Source organism: Tenebrio molitor, chromosome 5 (genome assembly GCF_963966145.1).
Source record: "Tenebrio molitor chromosome 5, icTenMoli1.1, whole genome shotgun sequence".
NCBI lineage: Eukaryota > Metazoa > Arthropoda > Insecta > Coleoptera > Tenebrionidae > Tenebrio > Tenebrio molitor.
This window is the reverse complement of record NC_091050.1, coordinates 1,874,207-1,885,754: the sequence shown is the minus strand read 5'-3', so window position 1 is coordinate 1,885,754 and position 11,548 is coordinate 1,874,207. Positions and strand designations below refer to the sequence as shown.

The 11,548-nt window shown below is 33.8% G+C and overlaps 1 protein-coding gene across 3 annotated transcripts in view; it reads left to right on the top strand.

The window, feature by feature from the left end:
• The first annotated feature begins 4,765 nt into the window (after window positions 1–4,765).
• The window catches only part of LOC138130937 (uncharacterized), a 38,242-nt gene continuing 31,459 nt past the window's right edge, over window positions 4,766–11,548 (top strand). For 2 of the 3 annotated variants that reach the window (XM_069047655.1, XM_069047653.1), the window contains exon 1: window positions 4,766–5,026. In XM_069047655.1, coding sequence (XP_068903756.1) covers window positions 4,914–5,026 — 113 coding nt within the window. In that variant the 5' untranslated portion in view covers window positions 4,766–4,913. Of the gene's footprint in view, window positions 5,027–8,420; window positions 8,510–11,548 lie in introns of those variants that run through there. The other variant, XM_069047654.1, reaches the window with a different exon arrangement.

The following is an 11,548-nucleotide window of genomic DNA, read 5'->3' as shown; positions in this document are numbered from 1 at the left end:
GGTGAAAATAACGAATACGTGAATAAAGAAATTTGTTGAAAATTATTATCAATGTGTTGGTAAACTTTAAAATTCCTCAGTGTTACGCCACTGGTACCCACTCCACTGACATTTGTGTTGTTTACAGTCACTTGTCACGATGACATTCCAATTTTTAGGTTAGATTAAGCTCCACTCTAGTAAAAGTGATGTATCAGTACTATCTCACACGGTTTATTTTATTACATGCACCGTCGCTACTTTCTGGATAAAAATGGCAACATTTGTAGTGAGAAATGTTTGTAAAATCAATGCTAAGAAAAACTTATGGTTGCTCACCCGACACATATCTTGCCAGAAACCAAATTACACGAACCGCCCTTTACACACTCCACAGCTCTCTAATTACGTAATGAAACGTTTTAAAACGACAAAAACTGAACAAGAAACCGACAAGAATGAACCCACGCCGTCCCAAAAATCGCCAACTTTGCAGCAAAAACTGAAACAAGCAGTGGCTCAATATGGCTCGACGGTTATAGTTTTCCACGTAGGCATTTCGTTAATGTCATTAGGCATCTCCTATGTTTTAGTATCGAGGTTTTTAGGCAACTTAAAAGGAAGGATTTTAAGTAATTATTTTTTTTAGTGGTTTGGAGGTCGAGAAATATATGCTATTGATGGGGATTAGTGGTGAGACTGCAAGTAAAATTGCAACGGGTGCGGGGACTTTCGCTGTCGCCTACGCCGTCCATAAGCTTTTCGCCCCAGCGAGGATAATGGTAACGCTGACGGCGACGCCGTTTATTGTACGGTATTTGAGACACATTGGGGTTATCAAACAGACAAAATAATGTAAGACATAATACATTTTTTCGTGTACTTAAAAGAAAACACTAAAGAAAAATTACAAATTTCTAACACTTGTCAAACTTGCCCTTGAATTTTAATTAAAGTAAATTTGAAACAACTTCTGCAGCTTCTCAAATTACACTGAGATTTGTCTCAACATTCATTTTTTCAACATTTTCGGCTTTGTGTTGTTATGGTTTTTAGTTGTTAACTGGTTGCCATAGTAAACATTACACTTACCAAAATTATTATCGAATACATACTTAATTTTTATATTAAAGATTTGATATTTTTTATCAAGTACATGAAAAAATAACATGTCAGGAAAAGTGATACAACACTTTTCTTTATTTGTTACACAATCTATTTTTTTATGGGCCTTGAGTGCTGTGAGTGAACTAGAAGTGCACATCACACTTATTGTAAAACCTCAAACATTGTTAAGCTTAAGATTTAAATAAAACAAAATGTTATATAATAAAATAAGTTAAAAATGAGTGTATTTACTTGAAGCTGAATCGGAAGCCTAGACTTGAACACTTGAACGCCTCCAATGCGAAGTAAATAACTATGGGGCGCACTACTCTCAATCTCAATAGACATCACAACGTTAAAAATTTCGTCTTTCTAGTTGCAGTTATTGATTCGCACTTGACAGAACTGAATCTATCTTACTATTAATAACTGACATTTTGTAAATACTCAAACAAGCACAATTTTAAGCACACGCAATCACACCGTTTCAAGTTCTTCTTTCGACTTGAATTTTTCGTTTTGACCGTTGCCAACTTAAAGCAACCAACAACCCAAACTAAAAGTTACTAAACAATTAAATTTAAATTTTTGTAATATTTTCACATAAAAGTGACAGATACTTTTCTTATTTAATTTCCATAAGAAAAACACTTACTACATTTTTTCTCAACTGACGAAGACTTTAGAAAAACTTTCTAAAATTAGTAAAATTATTTCCACATTGAAAAAAGAAATTTCATTTCATTAATTAATATTTATTTAAGAAAAACGTATCAACCGTGGTCGTGTTCATTTTATCATTGATAAAATTCATCAGAGAGATACCATCTGCGAATATTAATATGGTTAAACTGGGCATTTGCATTTTAATGAAACTGTCATAAAAAGTGCGAATTTCGTTTCATGAGTGCCGTTTCGGTTTGGTAAATACGTCAAAAGACATGGAAAAAGACTCTTCGTAAGTACCAAACTGAAATATAAATTATGATTACATTATAACTGGTCTCCTTCTGTTTTTTTATCAGTCTTCAATAATTTTGAATAAGGATGTTTTTCCAAAAAAGGAGACATGTAAGAATAAATAGATTATTAGAGCACGGTTAAAATATAGAAGGCTGTTAATAGTAGTTTATTTGACGAGTTTGTGTGTAAATCGGGCCTTTTTTGGCACGCGTGGGCCATTTTAAAACGCGAGTGAAACGAGCATTTTAAAGGCCCACGAGTGCCAAAAAAGGCCCAATTTACACACGAACGAGTTGAATACAACGTTTTTTTTTGTTCGACGAGCTCCTTAAAGGCTCCAAATCGCTTAAAACCTTTAAAATTACGTTGACATTTCGTTTTGACAAGTTGTGACATTTATCAAAATCCGTTCACATAGGAGAAAATTCTCAAATTCTGACACTGTCAAACAAAAAAATATAATAAATACAGTAAATAATCCTTATGGCAGATGAATTTAAGATAATTTTTATATTTTGTAACTGAAAATATATCATTTCAAAAATCCAACGATCGTTTATTGCGGCTGAGAAAAATAAAGGATTAGGAAAATTCAAAGAAATGTATTTTAAGAGTAACCAAAGACATTGATACACCTCAGTTCACTTATTTACTTCGCCATCACTGTTTCAACACCCGCAAAATATGTTGTTGAAATAGGCAGTAATCACTGGGGTCTAGATTTGGGGAGTAAAAAGGTTACTCCATTATTTGAATAAATGCCGGTAGCTATTGTGGACCGACGCATATTGTTTTCCTTCCTACATTTTTTTCGACAGAATCACGTAAGGATAAGGAATAGTCAGTTAACAACACTACTATTCTAAATGACTGTTGCATAACTACCACGCGATAAAAAAAAAGATCATGAACAAAAAAAATTATGTCTAAAGTTATTTCTTTATTTGCTTAATGACACCAAGTCTTTAAATGCACGTGGATGGAGTTACTTCGATGGCTTTCCTCGCATTACCTGCTACCTCGGCTGTACTTCTGTTTGTCTTCCGCTATCGCTTTTTCTTTCAACACTTCCGCTTGCTCTGAATAATTCACTTCCTTAGAGTTTGCTAAACGTCGAGCCTAAGACGCTTGAACGGGAAAATGTTCTAAACAACAAGATTAAATTTACTTTTTAACTCATTGTATTTTGCCTCTGAATCAATGCGACGTACGTTACGTAGTACTGCCCAAGTTCTGTCCAGCGTAGCAAATCATTCAAGAAGTCGAGAAGAGAAAATAATTTGCATTCTGCAATAGATACGAGACGGAAGAAATTGCTCTGTTATTTGGTGTTCCGCAAGGATTACTTCTCAGACCATTTCTGTCCATCTGCATTAATGGCATTTTCTCTTCTTTTTTTGATAACATAAAATCTTCTACTGTTGGAAAGAAAGGAAGGAAGTAAGAATAATTTAGGAATGGTACTGAATAAAACCATATAAAATCAAAAACAAATGAGAAAAAAATCAAAAAGGTAGTCACTTATAAATGAAGAAAAACAACAAGAACAAAGATAAATGACAAAATCCTCTACTGAATTAATTTTTTTATCGTATGAAGTATGTATTGTAGGCACTATAGTTGGCTCACGTGCACCACGTGGTGAGGGTGACATCACACACGTGATCACGTTTGATCAATATGGTGGCTTTTTGGTTTTGCTCCCCACTACTTGCGAAAAGAACAAAAGGGCACAGTCCGAACTGTGTGATGCGAGGAAGAGAGGAGAGTTTGTGTTTTTTCCACTTCGGGTTCTTTTGGTGGTCTTCACAAAAAATTCGCCAATAACAAGCGACAGCCGAAGCTTCTAAATTAGTAAATTGTCACAGTGGTCAACGACGGAAGTTTCTGGTGTCGCGGTTTCTTGACCAGAGGCCGCCACAATATATTCATAATTAATTTAAGAGTATATACTCAATGCTTTGCGGATACTTCTGACTCAACAAGCCTTACAAGAGCTTTGATAAGTCATCCTGACGGATATTGAGCTAATCAGTATTCAGTGACTGATCAGACTTGAACAGGATAAATAATTTGATGATGACAAAGCAATTAAAACATCGTCGGCAATTGTTTTAAATTATGTTTAACCTAAAACAGAAGCTGGACGACAATACTTATACTATTTTTATATTTATGTTTGTATTTTATGTTCTTTCACCGATAACCAAAAGCAAAAGAGATTTGTTTGTTCACACAAATTTCTCTTAGATTTTTTTGGATTTTCCTACTTTCTCGAAATTCACGATAAATTTGATCAACACACATGTACCATTTTTACACAAACAAACAACTTCCAAATGTACTTTTTAGACAGACCAAAACTGCTCGTCCACCTCTTCACTTTCCCCTTTTAGCCTTTTAACACAAATCAGCCGAATCCTTTTCTCTCACCTTTCGGTACCTGTTTCGGCAGCACCTCTTTTCGCTCTTCAGCACCTTCGCCTTACGTAATTGGCCAATTCACCTCCTGCATTACGAACTGGTCCACATTCCCCAGAAGTAAATGTTGTTATACCCCGACGGCATTCCGAAATGGCCAACTTTCTCCGTCGATTCCTGTTTTTTACGAAACATTGTGATGTTTCTTCGGAGATTTGTCGGAGTCGATGTAAAATTCCGCTGTGTGTTTACCTTCACAAGGTCAAACTAGGTAGAACTTACGTCACGAGAATGAGGCGCTGTTAAATTTCATTAGAAATCTCGTGACAGTCTTCATTACACACGGAAAAATGTAAATAAATCCAATCTCGAAACGGAACAGAGTCCGGTGGATGCGCTGAATTGTTAACAAAACGCCGACGGAAAGTGCCCACCTGCAAGACATGCCGTCGGATGTTGTGACTATAGTTGTATCGACCGGAATTGGAGTAAGTGTGATCGCCGGAGTTCTGTCGGGGGTTTGCTACATCCTGGCGCACGGTTTATCCAAGAAAAGGTAAGGATAGTTGTGAAAATTAATTATGTTTTGTGGAAATGGGGGAAGAAATGTGAGTGTGGGCCCCCTTCGTGGGTGCAGGTAACGGTGAGGGTTTATTTGTGACATTTATTTGGACAAGCAGATTAGATAATTTCATCAAGCCCAAGCAGAAATTACTTTTATCTTTTCTTCAATGTGGAAACTGTGTCAATATGAATCTAAAAACTTCCAAACGAACCGAATCTCATTCCTATTTCGTTTGAAATTTTTATTTAAGTTTATTATTTTGTTCGCAACAAGCAACATTTTTATTATTTATGATCAGACATCTTGTCGTGATTTTAAACGGAAATTACTTTGATAAAATTACTAACATTGTGACTTACTGGTTCTACGAGAAAGTAAATCTCTCTACTCTGCAAGTAATTAATGACCTAAAATCAATTTCTGAATGTCATTAACATTATCTACATACCTACTCCATAATCTCGGCGAGAGTAATGAAGGTTAAAAGTGTTTGCTTAAGATTATGGTTTCCTTCGTAGAAATTTAATATTTTCATTTTAGCTTTTTATGAATAAATATAGAACATTTGATTCAAGATAATAAAAATAGTATATTAAAGAACGAGTTTTATAAGGGTTGATTTGGCGCACGAGTCCCAAATGTAGAAATCGAGCCGTAGGGGAGTTTTCTGTGGGTCGAGTGCGCCAATGCCCTTATAAAACCAGTTTTTAATGTTATTTTTTCGAATTTGAACCCTTGTTTTAATTTTTAAATAAAAAAATTAAATTATCAAATTCTAGGGAATTTTGTATTAATTGGTAATTCAAGGTAACGGATGCAACTACATCTGCAACAGATCTATTAAACGAGTGCTTTAATAGATAGCCATAAACGACTCCAAATTGAATACAATAATAGACCTATTAGAGACGCAAATTCTAAAAATATAGTATAAGTATTCAAAATCCTGCAAAAGACCAAGAGAGACAACTTTTGATCAAAATTTCTTTGAATTTGAAAAATAAAATAAGAAACCCGTTTTTCATTAAATTCTTTAAATGCAAATTATATTTTCAATTACATGGCTTCATTGTAGTATTTGAAGAAATCTAAGGAGAAGAAGAAAGTTAAAACCATAGGTATTTATAGTATGTATGTATAAGTAAAAAAATATTTTATATTAGTCCGTAAATATAAACAATCACTTAATTACAAGTAATAATAATTAGTGGATAATTAAAGTGATCAATCAGACATTAGGATTATCGAGGTCAGCGCAGCTGAAATGCCTCCAGGACTCTCATAAAAAAATTCTATAGTGAAATGTGAAAACGTAAAAGTGAGGCCACCTCTTCGAGTTTTGTTGAATTAGACCTAAAATTTACTTCTAACAATTTTGGTAAATTTAAGAATTTACATTACCTTGTCATTTTGCTTGGGGAAAACTATATAAAATAGTTCTCGTATGATAATGATTAATTATTATCTTTAGAGATATGATAAAAAAAAATTGAAATCGGGTCAACCGATTGGTCACTTCACTGCACAACAAACTTGAAATTAAATGAAAAAAAAAACAAAAGAAAAACGGAGACAATAGTAATGAGGTTTTCATTGAAAATATAGGAATTTTGAAAAAAATCACTACGAGATTTATTTTACTCAATTATTAAATTTTTTATTCAATTGTAGTAATAAGTATAATAAAAATAAACGACACCCAATAAACACGAATTTAAGAAAGTAAGGTTAAAAAATTGTTGATGTTTCATGTAAAGAATCTGCCGAAAAATTTAAATTAACCTCAAAAAACAAGTTGTCAATCCGCATCCGGTTGTTATAGTGACACATGTCCAGCGTAGGAAAGCAACCCCCTAAAACAGTTTGCGAGTAAACTATGTCCACTGATAGAATGCATTTTTTTAAATATCCTTAGATAACAAAATCCCAAAACCATAACATTAAAAAGTAAAAAAAGTATCATAGATTGTGTTGGTAATATCTTGAAACATTCGCGCCACTGATTCTCATTGGTTGTTATGAAACCCACGCGAAAAATAAATTATATGACATTTCAAATTTGAAATTGTCAGTTCTGTCAAGTGGTTGAAGCATTTAGATTTGCGATTTTTCATCTTTAGAGCTTTGTTTTGCGATTCTCTGGTTTTAAAAGTTATTAGTTTTGATCGTGTTGCTGTTTTGATCTGTTCCGTTGCGATTTTTTGTTGATTTTTTTAAATTTGTGAAGTGATTGCTTGCCTCAAGAATCTAATTACAAACATCGAAAATGATACAGAGGTAATTTTTGTTCATGCATTAAATAGGAGTACATATTAAATATAAATAATTTCTTGCTTGTGTTTAGCCATTTCCGAAAAAAGCTGGATATTTTAATTTCAGTAGCCAGCTTTTTTCGGAAATTCGAAAATGTATTGTGGGTTGCATTTTTTATTCCGTCGGGCACATTATCACTCGTGAAATATAATACCTTGTATTAATAAAACCTAATATATTACTCCTACTGTACTGAAGTTTTCTTTCGTCTTTCCTAAGTGCAAACATGCAGAATAATAATAAAACATCACGTGTAAACCTGCTCTTTCCATTTTTTAATTTTCGCGCCGAATCTATTTGTTGTAGCGTAGAGTGAACATTTTTAGTGACATTTATGTCAAGTAATTTATGAGTGGACAGAGTTTACCAACATAACAATGTGCTTTTGTTTCAATGTAATTTATTAATTATAGTACTTTTTGTTTCATTTTGTTACGTGACTTAATTTAAGAAAAACAATTCCATCAATGGGAATATTTGAGATTTAAATCTGAATCGCTAAAAATGGTAGCAATCGGCGGTTCTGTCGAAAAAGCAGGAGTGTTGACAACGCTGCACTTGACAGCGCCGCCACAAACTTAACCTAACTTTTCATTTCCCCTAGATCTAGAATCGCCAGTGTTGCCACGTGTACTTTCGATGTAAATTGCGATATTGGTGGATCTTCGATATGTGGACAGCTTACAATTTGTATTTAAACCACTACAGTACTTCAAAAACGGGCATTTTGAAAGCTCTGTTTGCCACTTTCGACGTTAATTTAGGGCAGATATTTAAAATACTTACTCAAAAGTGCTACCTTTTTAATTCCTTTGCGGTACTGTAAACAAATAATTTTCCACCGACTAGTACGACTTACACACCAAACGAAATCTCTTTATGGCACATCGATCGGCAGTACTGTTAGGAATGTATATGGCGGTTCCGGATGAGTGACACTCGATTTTTACACCGTAGTTCCGGTCGAGAGTGTCACTCTACGAATACATGTCCACATACCTAATTTGCTCGTGATTTATAAATTAACTCTTCTTTCTCAAACTTTCGCCGGTAATGGCCGATAGTTCAAAGTTCGAGAAAAGTGTTAATGACAAGAGTGACCTGTGCACCGGAATTAACCAACAGACAGACCCTATCATGGGAAATCAGCTTCGTCATTAGGTGAGCAACAGCACAAGTGGATCGTAAATGATATCGCTGGTGTTATCTTTATTGGTACTGCACAGCACCTTTTGTTGGAAAAATATTAAAGTTTCAACAATTCACTCGTGCCACAGTTCTAAATTATTTTTTTAACCTCCGTCAAAAAAAGTGCAAGTTTTTTCATTCGTTTGCGTTCATAAAATATGTGATTTTTGAATCGGTCAAGAAGCGTTAAAAAAAGTACCGTAGCGTGTCATTTTTTAACGCAATTATAAAATTTTTCATTCATAATTAGTAGTTTTTTTTAACGAGTTCGTATGTAAATTGGGATTTTTTTGGCATGAGTGGGGCCAATTTAAAACGCAAGTAAAACGAGCGTTTTAAACGTCTACGGATTCACACAGGAGAAAATTTTCAAATTTTGAGAGTGTCGAAATAGTAGTTTATTTGACGAGTTTGTGTGTAAATTGGGCCTTTGTGCCACGAGTGCCAAAAAAGGCCCAATTTACACACGAACGAGTTGAATACAACGTTTTTTGGTTCGAAGAGCCCCTTAAAAGCTCCAAATCGTTTAAAATCTTTAAAATTAGCTTGACGTTTCGTTTTGACAAGTTGTGACATTTATCAAAATCCGTTCACATAGGAGAAAATTCTCAAATTCTGACAATGTCGAACCAAAAAAATTGTTATCTAAACTTACGGGCGCCAAAAAATTTTTGTATGCAATTCGTTAGTAAAGTATCTTTTTTTTTACTCGGTGGATTTGCACACTCGCTTCGCTCGAGCGGCAAACTTTCCTTCTCGTAAAAAAAAGTACACTGACCGGCACAAAAAACGACTCACCTCGCGACTCACTTTGAATTTTAAGTAATTCATTGTCTTAGAATTTTTTTTGGTATCATGTTGTATTATTAATGTTTCTTTTGTTTAAGTTAACTTTAATTGAAACCTTTGATTACCAAATTTAATAATCAACTCTTTCAACCTCCATTTACTGTAATTTTTATCATCAAAGTATTGTGAAATAAAACCAAAACCCATTGAAGCTTTTGACTTTTCGTCGAAAACAAAGGAAACCCAATCAATCAAATAAAAGTGTATTACGAGTATAAAATTGATATAAGTTATTTAATACACTTGCATGTTTTGTGTTGAGGATGCAGAGTCTCTTCCCGAGTCGCTGTTTTCTTCATTAACTTGTTCTTCCTGGTTAACTTGTCCAGGATTCTCTTCTGGATTGCTACAAAAAAAATTTAGATATGTACAGGGTCATTATAAAATATTGTGTGGCTTAGTTGAATGTGTCGCAAGCTTCATAACATGAGTGAGACTAGAATCGCCGATAGGTGGCGCTCCTGGCGGCAGCGGAACATATTGTAGTATAGTGGAAATATGTCTACGAGTTTGTCTAACGTTGCGAGGCTAGCGGCACATTCAAAATTTGTGTGGGTTTTCAACGCCAACTACAATGGTAGAATCTCAGAAAAGTTTGTTACCTTAAACACCAAACACCCTGTATAATAATAAAACCATGATGAAACCGATTAAACCGGGAAATTTGAATTATTTACATAGTATACATCCGCCCTGTCAGTGTCATTTTTTATTATTTATTATAGCCCGAAAACACTTTTTTGTTTCATTGTGCTCCACCTTATCCCCTAACCGATACGTTTTATTACAAAATATTGTGGTGAAATTGATTGCAACCTGAACATAACCTCACTTAACATAACACACTTTGTAAAATTTCAAATGCATTATTCCTAAATATGCCAATTACCACATATCACATTAACACATAATTGCATTTCGTCCATAATCTAGATTCTAGAGCCACATAAACAAAGTGACAGATTTGTAATTATGTAATTGTCAATAGAAAAATCTAAAATTAGTAGGTATGTTAAATAGAGTTGGCACCATTTTGATTCCTAGGGGCGTTTTTCGATTGATAATAATTGGCTGCACTTTTATTGTCAAAATTGTCGTTATCTGCGTTTAAATAAAATTGCTCACTAACAAAATGTTTCTAGAGTGAAAATAAAATATACATGTTATGTTAACGATTTAGATTTGCTTGCATTAACTTCACACCACTCTAGAAAAATCGAAATTTGTGCCGATGCTGCCAATCATTTAAATCATATATCCCCCTGTTGTTTACAATTTCAGTCGAAGTCAAGTAAATTACGTTGTTTTCGAATAATGTTTATAAACATGTAATTATATTGCCAACTTTGGTTATAACAATCTCCGATTTAGAAATATTTTTATTTTGCCAACATAATTCAACAGGTGGTGGAAATTTAGAATTGAGACAGACTATATAATGTTTTAGTGACATTTATGATATCAAAAATGTGTGGGGAATTTCTAAACAAATTTTGGATGTTCTGTCAGATAATTTGCGTCGAAACCATTACGTTGACTTTCTCGTAAATGACACCTAAAAAAAGTACGTAATTTACCGTTACACAATAATATGATGGCACAACACATTACAGGGTGTACAGGTTAGGTTTATGCTTTACACTTACCTACACTGTTTTTGTTTTGTTTCGTGCAATCACTTTTTTTTTCATCAAAACATTAGAATCGTTACACCAAATGTGTTAATGCTTTAGGTATTATGATAAAAGTTAAAATAATTTCTAATTTATAGTAAGTTCTTAGTCTGAAATAATTATATAAAAAAAAAAAAATTTTCACAATCTAGGACTGGCTTACAAATCTATGAGGGGCATGATGGCCAATTCAATAGACCGGGACCAGTGACTTCCGAATCACGAGATAGAATATAGCCTTTTTTTTCTTCTTTTTAAATTTCGCCCTGGGTCGGCCTCGAACCCGCGACCCTCGCGTCCCTGCGCCGAAACGGACTCCCTTAGGCTATATTCTGATGTAGGGTTTTATCATGCTAATTAGATAATGAGTTTTGTCTTCAACAAAGAAAACTGGTTTCTTCAAAAAGATGATGGGGATGTACAATTTCATCTTACAAATAAAACAAAATAATTTTATTTTTAACTATCAAAATATTCACACTTTCTTAAT